The sequence below is a fragment of the Bos taurus genome, chromosome 3, assembly GCF_002263795.3.
Source record: "Bos taurus isolate L1 Dominette 01449 registration number 42190680 breed Hereford chromosome 3, ARS-UCD2.0, whole genome shotgun sequence".
Classification (NCBI taxonomy): Eukaryota; Metazoa; Chordata; class Mammalia; order Artiodactyla; family Bovidae; genus Bos; species Bos taurus.
In genome coordinates this window covers 46,155,712-46,168,791 of record NC_037330.1, presented here as the reverse complement: position 1 = coordinate 46,168,791, position 13,080 = coordinate 46,155,712, and the positions used below count along the sequence as shown (strand labels likewise).

Genomic DNA, 13,080 nt, shown 5'->3' with positions numbered 1-13,080 from the left:
GATCCACTTCCTTTCAATGTGGTTTTTGGGGCATCAGACTCTACCTCCTGGGCTCTGTAGCTCACATTTTCAAAATGAAGCATCGCTAAACACATATTTAGTTGTACCAAAGTTTCTCATATCTTCCTGTGTAGAGGTTTACTACAGGTCTATTTTATTTTATGCTTACTTTGTAGATTCTCCTTGAATCATTTTTGCTCAGCACCATACAGTGCGTATTATATCCATTCTGCACACAGATGCGCCCAGGCGCATCCTTCTCCCTTATGTGACTACTGGGGCTGTACTACAAAGATTCCCACTTTGTGTTGTGTAAGATACGACTGAAAGTGACCTACTTTCACCTACAGAATACTTGCGTTTTGCTCTATTTAAAATAATGACCATAGAATCTCTTTCAACAAAAGGTCATCTGTGTCAATGGACAGAACACAGTGGATCAGATCACCTGCCGTAATTGCAAATTAATGCTCTCCTGGTAATGCATTAACTACACACTATTGATCTATAGTTGAATCATAGAAGAACTACTGAGAAGTGATTTTACTTTCCTATTTTTTGTGCCTTTATTGCTTTTTCCATAATGCATTCTTCTTTCAACTGGAATTTTCTCTAATTGTATCCATTTTTAATTTCCCACAGTGAGATGACTTCTAACTTGTAATTAGAATCTGTAAAAATTCATGTCTCTGTCTCAAAAGCTGTTTAGAAATCTATTGAACTGTAACTTTTATGCCATAAAACACATACATGATGCAAAGATACATATTTTTAGAGAGGCAAGCTTTTGAATGATTTTTTAAAAACTTAGATAAAACCAAAATCCATTTGGTTCTCTATCTGAAATTACAATTCGTTGAACAGTCTACAATAAAATATTCAAAAGTTTCCCCTAAAAGCATTTTACGTGGGAGTATTGATGATGTGATTTCCATTCCTTGAGCAAACTTTTAACGTATAAGTAAACAGTTTCTATCAGATACATTTTTTTAAGGAGTGTAAGTGCAAGAGGAAAATGCCAAAATCCAGTAAATATTTATAGATATCTGCACAGAATACTTCTGACAAAATCCAGATTTTTTCATGTTTGTGTCAAATTCAATTGATAAAAATTCTTCTACTTAGTGGAACTGATCATAATCTTGTATCTCAATGCTGAATTTGATCATGCTCCTAGTTTAGACATAGGTCATCTGGCCTTAGCCTGGTTTCTGAATTGTGAATTAGGAGTTGCTTGATCTGGAGAGAGATTCTGAAGTTTCCTTTATAACTTCTCAAACACCTTAAACTTATCATTGATTTTTTAAATTTCTAAATGGGAGACATAGTTGTGATTACTAAGCAGCAGCAGCAATGCTTTCTAACTCTCTATTCAGTCTGAATTCTGAACCCTAACTTAGTACCAAAATGAGTTTCTAAAATATTAAGGTGGATTTTTTAAACAAATACACAATTATGCACATCTAAATTAGGTTGGGTTCTTCAAAATAATCACTTTGGTGGATGTTGGCACTCCTCAGAATAATTTTGTTACACCTTTTTGGACTTGTTTATTAAAGTCAGTTTATGGACTGAAAGAAAAAGAGACTTGTGATTTTGTATATGTAACTCAGTTCAACAACCAACTTTGTTCACTCAACTTGGCTCTCCTTAGCTTTGTTATAGGAAATGAGATCCATTCTCAAAGTATGAAGAGTAGTTACTGATGGAATTGAAAATACCTTAGCTCCCAAGTAACTATTTTTAATAGTCATTTGAGTGGATAAGTTATGAAATGATTACTTAAAAATTAGTTACATTCAATCACAATTCATTTCAAATAATAAACTGATAAACTGGAAAGATTCAGAGAAAACCAACATAGAAAACACAATGTTTGAAAAATAGTATGTGAAAAAGAATATCTAAAATACTGGGATTTTTTTTTTAACTGAAGAATAAAAAGGTAAATAGTAGTTTAAAATTTTTTGTCAAACTTATGAAGATTCTTTCATGAAGAAGTGAAACTAGTAGTTAACCATAGCTCTGCATACAAAGCTAAAAGGAACAAACAATATAAAGGATCTGGACAGAGTCAGGAAAAAATTTAGTCGAAGAATTTCACACAAGATCAGAAATTTCATATGGCTATATCTACAAACATCTTAGCTAATTCATGGTTATTTTCTCACATAAAATAGTCACTGTGTGATATAGTTATTTTTTCTTATAGTAAAACTATCATTCAAAAAGATTAGATTTAATTTCAATTAATTTCTTTTGAATGTAGATATTAATCTATCAAGTGGTGAGTGTATAATAATTCAAAAGCCTAGCAGGCTTCCATTTAATTTCCTCTATTTGCTTATAAACAACATTGCTGCCCTGGAATCAAGATGCTTTTCAAAAACTAAAACCTCTTCCATTAAAGAAACCATCTATTAAAGTAATTTAAAAATAATGTAATAATTGACAATAATTTGAGTTTCATTGAATGGATACTAAGAGCATATTTTCCTTATATATTATCCTAAGAATACAGGGTTTCTTTTCAAATAACTACTTGCATATTGTTCTTAACATTGTAAATGAAACACTCATTAAAGCTAGGAAACAAGAAATTGCATAGTGGAAAGAAAACTATTAATATATGTATTTTAACTAGCTATGTGAAATAGTTCTGATGCCATTTAAAATAACTTTGAATGGTATCAACTATTCTACCTTCAGGTATCATAGCCTGACTTCAAAGTGAACGATGATGAAATAAAAAATACAAAATAATTGAAAAAACATATTTTTCACTTACCCAACAAGAATTTAGAATACAGTAGGCAAAATTTTTACTATCCAAAAACCCCAACTTAAATAGTTGAAGCACTGAAGTCTTCCTGTGCATTATGACCAAGAGAGAATGTCAGCTACGCATCTGCATTCACGTGGAAATAGTGTCATCGTGCTGCTTCAATTACTTCTTTTTCTCTAGTTTCAATAAAATAATACATCTCTTGATCACATTAAAAAATTCCATTTAGCTGGAACTAGCTCCATCAGAGTAGCTGATTATTGTTAAAAATTGATTTGGTTATATAACTCTAGTGAGTGTCTGTCATTTGACCATGACTCACAGCAAATGCCCACTACATTCCCTGTTTCTGTTGTATTTCAGGATTTCCTATTAATTTCAGTGACAAACCCACACAAAAGAAATGGATTAAAAAAAAATTCCCATACAATCTCAATGAAGGCACAGGTCATAATTGTACATGAATGAACTGATGGCTTCCTATAATTTCTGATGTCCTGAATAAAAGTCCTTAGAAGATTGAATTGTAATGGCAGTATCATTAAATTAAATTATAGAAAATCAAAGTAATTCAGTGGGGAAAAAGGTAGTATAGTACTTATATTCTCTATATATATACAATAGAGGAGAGTGAACATTTTGTGATGAAACTTATCACTAAAAACAACTGACTTAGTCTGGGTTTCGGTTGTAATAGAAATTCCTAAGTAGCTTTTTATTAATAGAAATTTTAGACTAACACTTAAGTCAGATGAAGGGGATATAGAATTCTGAAGGCTAAGTCTGGGACAAATGATTTAAACTAAAAGTAAAAAAAAATAGCCAGGGTTAATTTATTAACATAGTCATTTCAAACTGGTTTAAAGGGAAATTATTCAAATTGTTTATTTACTATCCCTTTTCTAAATAACTCATGGACATGCAGAAGCAAACTTCTTTTTTTCAGAATAGCCCTTCAAAAGATTTAAGACTGCAAGAGTTTACGAAGAGTTTGAGAATGTAATTTAGCAAAGGGATATTTATAAATTTCAGCACTCAGTATCTGAAATTTACTAATAATATTCATTTAGAATTTTTATAGATCTAACTTGCATATTAAAACTAATGATAGCCTATCAAAAAACATGAAAAATAAGATTTCAAGACACTGGGGTTCACAAATGAATTAAGTTAGTTGACTTGACTGACTAATAAGAGCAGTTACCCAAGAATACAGACCCATAATCAGTTTTGAACCTTATTTCTTGGCCAATGTGTTACATCTTGTTCTGTTCTAATAGTCACTTTTACTCCAAAATTGTTTCAGGGAAATGCTCTGGAATATTGAAATTACTCTCTAGCTAACTGCTTAGTTTTTCTATTCAACATTAACTGAAGCATTTTTAAAGTAGGGTTACCCATAGGGTCACAAAAAGTCAGACATGACTTAGCAACTGAACAACAATAAACTGGATATTTTCCCACTAAAATGTTAAAATATTTGTCAAAGCAAGTAGCAAAATAAGATAACAGAAATAAACTACCAATGAGAAATGGTGAAAGTGAAAGTCGCTCAGTCGTGTCCAACTTTTTGTGACCCCCATGGAGCCCGCAAGGCTCCTCTGTCCATGGAATTCTCCAGGCAAGAATACTGGAGTTGGTTGCCATTCCCTTCTCCAGGGCATCTTCCTGACCCAGGTCTTCTGCATTGCAGGAAGGCTTTTTACCAATGATACATTCCTAAAAATGTAAACAGACTTTGAAAAGCAAAAAATTGCCTATTAAAATGAATTCTGAAACCCTAAAAGAATTTCCATTTATAAACTGCAAGGTGGTCTAAAATATTTTGTGATTTTTTATATTTCAGTTAAACTCTCAATTAGCAAAAATTTAAGCAAGTAATGCTACAACCTAAATTTTTTTTTAATTTTTAAATTAATTTTATTTTATTTTTAAACTTTACATAATTGTATTAGTTTTGCCAAACATCAAAATGAATCCACCGCAGGTACACATGTGTTCCCCATCCTGAACCCTCCTCCCTCCTCCCTCCCCACACCATCCCTCTGGGTCGTCCCAGTGCACCAGCCCCAAGCATCCAGTATCGTGCATTTTTATTCAATAAAAATTTCCCCTGATTCCCCACCTTCAGTTGTTTATATAAGTGTTTCCTTTGCAGTGAAGCCTCTCTTTTTTCACATCAGGTATCATCTTACATACCAGATAATATACTTATGTTCCATATTTATCATATCTTTGTCCTCTCTAGAATGTAAGCCACATGAGGTAATGAACTTTTTCTTGTTCTACTCACAGAAGTATGTATTCCAAATTCCTAGAACAGGAATGTAGGCATGTAGATTCTCAATAAATATTTATTGAATTAATAAATGAATGCTTCTCTGTGATGTGTACTGATTAACAAGAAATTCATGTTCTGTCACACTTATCAAACCAAGGAAATAAATTTTAACATTATATTTTTGAAATGTCAGTACTTTTTCTAAAGGCACATAGAAGGTCATGGTTATTGAATGCATTTAAAACTGAATTTGAAATTGCTACTTTGAGTATAATTTTTTATTCCAGCAGTGAATTCACCTATCTATGTAGTTTATATATGTGTATCAAGAATATTAGAATCAAATGTTTAGACATTAAATTTAATTTAATCACAATTCTGTACCTATTACTTCTCTTTCTATACTCCAGTGTATCAGCACCATCATGCTATTTAAATACATGTCATTTGTATGACGGTGTCTTGTAAAAAATGTGTCTTGTCAGTACACACTTTACATTTGAGTAGAAATAGTTAGAAAAATAGATTTCATAGAAGTCCACCTTAAGATATATAAGTGGATGAGCTTTTCAAGGGAAATATTATAGAACCAGAGAAGAGGATGAAGTAGGCAGTAAGAGCCAGGGAAGAAATGGCAATAGAAAATGGGAGGGTGATGATGGAGGGATTTAGGGCCTTGAAGTGTACAAAACTTGCCGGAGGGAATTTAATGGGAATTTTTTTTTTAAGATGAATAAAAACTGATGCTTACAATCACCCAAGGCCCTGCTGACATTAAGCATTGTGAATTTGGAGAAAATTCAATTGGCAGAGTTACCTGAATTTCTCTAATAATATTCAGCAGCCCAGAACTATAGCAAATGAAAGGTTAGATTAACCCAGGTCTAAGAAGTAGAACAGGGTAAAATTTAGCTACAATGGAAGAGATATAGAAATATTATACCTTTTCCACCCCACTCAAATGCCAAGTCAAAATTGTAAATTCAAGGATTTTCCCACTCATAACTGTCCTAAATATATCTTAATACTGATTTTAGTTCTCACTTTAGGTAAAATTGGTTTAAAAATATTTTCTGGCTGAATAAAAACGTGACTTAAACTAATGACAGATCAGTTCAGTTCAGTCGCTCAGTCATGCCTGACTATTTGTGACCCATGGACTGCAGCACGCCAGGCCTCCCGGTCCATCACCAACTCCTGGAGCTTACTCAAACTCGTGTCCATTGAGTCAGTGATGCCATCTAACTAGCTCATCCTCTGTTGTCCCCTTCGCCCCTCACCTTCAATCTTTCCCAATAACAGAGTCTTTTCAAATGAGTCAGGTCCTTTCATCAGGTGGCCAAAGTACTGGAGTTTCAGCTTCAACATCAGTCCTTCCAATGAATATTCAGGACTGATTTCCTTTAGGATGGACTGGTTGGATCTCCTTGCAGTCCAAGGGTCTCTCGAGAGTCTTCTCCAACACCACAGTTCAAAAGCATCAATTCTTCAGCGCTCAGCTTTCTTTAAAGTCCAACTCTCACATCCATATATGACCACAGGAAACACCATAGCCTTGACTAGATGGACCTTATTGGCAAAGTAATGTCTCTGCTTTTTAATATGCTGTCTAGGTTGGTCATAACTTTTCTTCCAAGAAGTAAACATCTTTTAATTTCATGGCTGCAGACACCATCTGCAGTGATTTTGGAACCCTATAAAATAAAGTCTGACACTGTTTCCACTGTTTCCCCATCTATTTGCCATGAAGTGATGTGACAAGATGCCATGATCTTAGTTTTCTGAATGTTGAGCTTTAAGCCAACTTTTTTTGCTCTCCTCTTTCACTTTCATCAAAAGGCTCTTTAGTTCTTCTTCACTTTCTATAATAAGGGTGGTGTCATCTGCCTATCTGAGGTTATTGATATTTCTCCCGGCAATTTGATTCCAGCTTGTGCTTCCTCAAGCCCAGCATTTCTCATGATGTACTCTGCATATAAGTTAAAAAAGCAGGGTGACAATATATAGCCTTGACGTACTCCTTTTCCTATTTGGAACCAGTCTGTTGTTCCATGTCCAGTTTTAACTGTTGCTTCCTGACCTGCATTCAAATTTTTCAAGAGGTAGGTCAGGTGGTCTGGTATTCCCATCTCTTTCAGAATTTTCCACAGTTTATTGTGATCCACACAGTCAAAGGCTTTGGCATGGTCAATAAAGCAGAAATAAATGTTTTTCTGGAACTCTCTTGCTTTTTCCATGATCCAGCGGATGTTGGCAATTTGATCTCTGTTTGCTTTGCTTTTTCTAAAACCAGCTTGAACATCTGGAAGTTCACGGTTCACATATTGCTGAAGACTGGCTTGGGGAATTTTAAGCATTACTTTACCTGCGTGTGAGTAGTGATTTTTATTACACATTACACTAGATAATTCAGATCAAAAGACAGCATTATATCTAGAAGGTATAGCAGCATGCTATGTAAGTAATTTCGAGGACTACTTTGCTAGCATGTGAGATGAGTGCAATTGTGCAATAGTTTGAGCATTCTTTGGCATTGCCTTTCTTAGGGATTGGAATGAAAACTGACCTTTTCCAGTCCTGTGGCCACTGTTGAGTTTTCCAAATTTGCTGGCATATTGAGTACAGCACTTTCACAGCATCATCTTTTAGGATTTGAAATAGGTCAACGGGAATTCCATCACCTCCACTAGCTTTGTTCGTAGTGATGCTTTTTAAGGCCCACTTGACTTCACATTCCAGGATGTCTGGCTCTAGGTGAGTGATCACACCATCATGATTATCCAGGTCGTGAAGATCTTTTTTGTACAGTTCTTCTGTGTATTCTTGCCACCTCTAATATCTTCTGCTTCTGTTAGGTCCATACCATTTCTGTCCTTTATTGATCCCACATATGCATGAAATGTTCCTTTGGTATCTCTAATTTTCTTAAAGAGATCTCTAGTCTTTCTTATTCTGTTGTTTTCCTCTATTTCTTTAAACTGATCACTGAGGAAGGCTTTCTTATCTCTCATTGCTATTCTCTGGAACTCTGCATTCAAATGGGTATATCTTTTTTCCTTTGCTTTTTGCTTCTCTTTTCACAGCTATTTGTAAGGTCTTCTCAGACAGCCATTTTGCTTTCATGAATTTCTTTTTTTGGGGATGGTCTTGTTGCCTGTCTCCTGTATAATGTCATGAACCTCCGTCCATACTTCATCAGGCATTCTGCCTATGAGATCTAGTCCCTTAAATCTATTTCTCACTTCCACTGTATAGTTGTTAGGGATTTGACTTAGGTCATATCTGAATGGTCTAGTGGTTTTCCCTACTTTCCTTAATAATAAGTCTGAATTTGCCAATAAGGAGTTCATGATCTGAGCCACAGTCAGCTCCCAGTCTTGTTTTTGCTGCCTATATAGAGCTTCTCCATCTTTGGCTGCAAAGAATATAATCAATCTGATTTCAGTGCTGACCATCTGGTGATGTCCATAATGACACATAATTGATACATAACCTGCAATTTTACACCAGTAAGAGACTATGTGTGGAAATTTACATTTCTAACAACATCAACTTGGAGTCAATATTTTACATAGCTGGAAAGTCTCCGAGCCTAAGCTGAAGGAACACTTTGGCGGCCACTTTTTAATACCATGTTGACCCTCTCGTCCCCTCTTTACAATCTGGTAAAAAAATTCACAACTCAAGCACACTCACTTAAAAAATTCATTCAACAAATGTTTAATGTGTTTCTGCTATACACCAGCCAATACATCAGGTGACTAGTGTTTTATGATGATGCTTGGCATGAAAAGATACATTAAGCCAAGCAGATTTCCTCTTGAAAATCTAAGCCAAGAGATAGATACTCAGCTGGTAAAGTATTTCATGTAAAAAGTGGAACTGAAAGACCACTATGTAAAATGGCCCATGATGAGCATGTGCTAGGCAGTTCAGAGGAGGCAGAAATGAGGAATAAGTCTTAAAGAGGAACAGACGGAACTATAGATTCCTTTTGGGAAAAATCACATGGCTCACAAAAGAGAGGTGGAAAAGGTCTCTGCCCTCTCTGGGTAGAGAACTGCCCCATTGGTTCTTGTAGTTCTTGTCTGCATTCATAAATACTATACAATAGGCTTCATTTTCTTCAGGAAGTTTGAATGATTCTTTGCTTTTCAGTCCCAGATGAGCCTAAGCAGAAACTGCAATTTGAGTGATTCTTTCATCACATGTTTTCATGAGGACACACAGCACTTTCTATATTCACGTATGTGCATTGTATTTACACATCTGTATATCTGCTCTGTATTCTTTCTTCCTTTCTGATGCCCCAAAGTACCTTCTTTCATAATTTTTCTTTTTCTTAAGGGACTTCTTCCGTCATTCTTTTAGTTATGCTTTCTGGAAATAAATTCTTGGTATTTCTTGAGTTAAGAATGTTTTATCTTTCTTTCTTGAAGGAAATAGGATTCTGGGTTGATCTTTTCTTTCAACAACTGAAAACTTTTGTCCCACTTTCTGAACTTCATGGTTTCTGATGAGAAATCTATTGTCATTAGAATTTTTTGTTCCTTATAAGTAAAATGTCATGGTTTTCTTGTTTTCAAGGGGTTGCTTGTCTTTAGTTTTCAGAAGTATGATGATGATATGTTTTGGTATAGATTTCTTTATGCCTCTCAAATTTGGGATTCATTCAACTTCTTGAATCTTGTAAGTTTATGTCTCTTGCAAAAATTGATAAGTTTTCAGATGTTATTTCCTTTTCATCCCCTCTTTCCTTGATCTCTCCTCTGGCATTCTGATAACATGAATATTAGATCTTTTGCTGTACTTCCGCAGTTCCTTGATACTCTGCCCATTTTTTCCCTTTCAGTCTTTTTTCTATTTTTCAGATTGGTTAATTTCTACTTCTCTATATTCCATTTCACTGATTATTTCTCTGTCCTCCCCATTCTTCTGTTGAGCCTGTCAATTGACTTTTGTATTTGCTATTGTATTTTTCAGTACTGAAGTTTTCATTTTTTCAGTATTGAAGTACTTTATATCATCTATTTTTTGAGACCTTCCATATTTTCCATTTGTTTCAGGCAAGTTTGTAATCACCATATTAGAGAAATTTTATGATGACTGATTTCAAAATCTTCATCAGATCACTCTAAATCTCTGTTAGCTTGGTACTGGCATCTATTAATTGTCTTTTACCATTCACCTTGAGATCTTCCTGGGTCTTGGTATGGTGAGTGATTTTCAATCAAAACACTGACATTTTGAGTACTATGTTTAGAGATTCTTCATCTTATTGAAACCAGTTTTAGCTGGCTTTTCTGGATACCATTCTGGCAGGGGAGGGGGAGGTTGCTGCCTCCTTACTGCCCAGGTACCCTACTTGACCTCCATTGACTCTGAAGGACATTCTCCATGTTACTGCCAGGATAGGATAGGAGATCTGGCTCCCCACTGCGGTGGGAGGGACAGAGTGGCCTTGTTACCACTGGGTGGTGATAAGAGTCCTGATTCCTCATTAGACTTCCTCTGACAAAGGGGAGGAGAAGGGATACCTCATCACTGTCAGTGGGATGGAAGACCATATCTCCAACATGTGGGGGATCACTACTGCCCACGGGCAATGCTAGGTGCCTTGCTACAGCCTCTGAGACTAAGTCTAAGACTCATGCTTGTACTTTGTTTGTGTGGACAGGTTTGGCACTGCAGGTTTTAGCGCTAGTATTTGGCTGGAGTAGAGCAGTCATGGTCTAAAAGTTTTCTGTCTGCTAGGTTGCCCTTTCTTGGTTCTCTAGCTACAAAGGGTGTGTATGTGTATGTATATATATATATATATATATTTTTTTTTTTTTTTTTGGTCCACCCCTGTTGTTGTTTTTCTGTTGCTGGCTTCTTTGGATCCAAGTCTGGATATATGAGGCAAAAAGAAAACCCAGGAAACTGTCCACTCTGTTGTGCCTTGGGTCCTGAGATTCCTAGCCAGACTGCCTTCTCCTCACATTTCAGAGTCTCTTTATGTTAATTTTATATATAAAATTCAGAAGCATAGGAAAAATTACATCTACTCCATCTTCTTAGAAGCAGAAGTCTGCCTCCATTAACATTTTGATATACATTGTTTTCACTTTATATTTCATAATGGGATGTTAATTCCAATTGTCAAATTGGCAGCACATTATTTTACACTTCACATTTTTGCCAGAGAATATAAGTGATGCCAAACACTCTGCTCCCCAATTACCATCAATGCTAGGTAGTAAGAAGCCATATTAAAGGAATATTACCTCAGAAGTCACAGCCTACTTGCCATGTGAAAAATTTTACCTCTGGTTCACATCACATCACTGAAACCTGCATATCTGGCCCCTGAGAGTAATGCTTATACTATAAAATGTGAAGGCACTGTACTGCATCTACACTGAACAAGACTATAATGTAAAAAGCAAGTATATAATTAATAAAAAATAAAGTGATTTCTAAGTTATTTGTAGAGGGTTAATAAGAGTATGGAGAAGGCAATGGCAACCCACTCCAGTACTCTTGCCTGGAAAATCCCATGGACGGAGGAGCGTTGTGGGCTGAAGTCCATGGAATCGCTAAGAGTCGGACACGACTGAGCGACTTCACTTTCATTTTTCACTTCATGCATTGGAGAAGGAAATGGCAACCCACTCCAGTGTTCTTGCCTGGAGAATCCCAGGGACGGGGGAGCCTGGTGGGCTGCCGTCTATGGGGTTGCACAGAGTTGGACACGACTGAAGTGACTTAGCAGCAGCAGCAATAAGAGTATGATCACTACATCTCAGAGTATCCTTTTATGAAAACAATGAAAAAATCTCCTTCAGCTTTATATCACAAGAAAGTACACAACTAATTTATTTGTATATTTTGAAAAACTGTGATTTCCTTGCTTTGGCTACCAGGAAGTTCAGAGTCACTTTTGTTAATCCTTACAGTACCATACAGCAGAGATTTTGTATTGGCCTTACCTTCAGCTTCTTTTATTTTCCAGTCAAGATTTTGCTTTCACCCAGGTTTCCTCATGTATTTGGTTTTTATCCAGTAGCACAGTATGCATTTTGGTACCTGATCCCATTTATTTTAGAAACATACAGGTGCACAAATATGTTTAAAAAATAGAGGGTTTATAAGTTCTTAAAAGGACAGGAAATGAACCTCAGGGTTGTTTTCAACTCATAATAGAAACTTAATAAGTGCCACCCAGTTTGATTCCACAAGGATTCTTTCTTACAAGACCCTACAAGAACATATTTGTTGTCACATAATTTACCCTTTATTTGTTAGATGGAGCTTTATGAAGGGACAGACAAACACAAGTACTACCTGGAGCACCGAAGCACCACCGTGGAGAAACTGAAGACCACTTTCAGCTGAGTCAATTCCACCAGTGGCCAAAATGGGAAATTCAGGCAAAGCACGAGCAATGGTGGTCACAGCTCTCAAAGCAATAGGTCTGATGGCTGTGCCTATGGAAAACAAGGGTGATCAGTGGTTAGAGTATTGACCACTTGAGCATACCGCCTTATAACACTACTGTGTGATGGCAGTGTTGTACTAGACAAAATTCAATTTCATCTCTGCTTAAGATATATGAGTATGCAAAATAGAAACATTGCTATGTTTCAAAGTATGTTAATTTATAAATGGATATATTCTTATTTTAAGGACTTTGATGCTATTATTGCATGCAGGAATGTTATGCAAGTGGGTAGAGCAATGCAAACTCCTGCATAAAATACATACATACTACAGTTTGATATATAGTACTGTGTAAAAGATTGTATGGAACACTCAAGCATCTGTTTGAGAAAGAACAAGGAATGGCAGATTTTGTAAAAGAAAAACAACCACATACAGTGCATAAATAGACATACAGCTCTGTTATGTTTCCACGAAGTATAAAGCAGCTGGTGTGAATCGAGATACTGCAAAACAAGTAAGGTGCTGATGAACTTACAGATTCCATATTGCACTTTACATGTATTTTCCCAAATCTGACGAAACACAGTGA

General features: G+C 35.7%; 1 protein-coding gene across 1 annotated transcript in view; it reads right to left on the bottom strand.

The window, feature by feature from the left end:
• Nucleotides 1-13,080, bottom strand: part of DPYD (dihydropyrimidine dehydrogenase) — a 922,445-nt gene that overhangs the window by 161,990 nt on the left and 747,375 nt on the right. Inside the window, 1 exon segment of the mRNA NM_174041.2 lies at nt 12,393-12,535. Coding sequence (NP_776466.1) covers nt 12,393-12,535 — 143 coding nt within the window.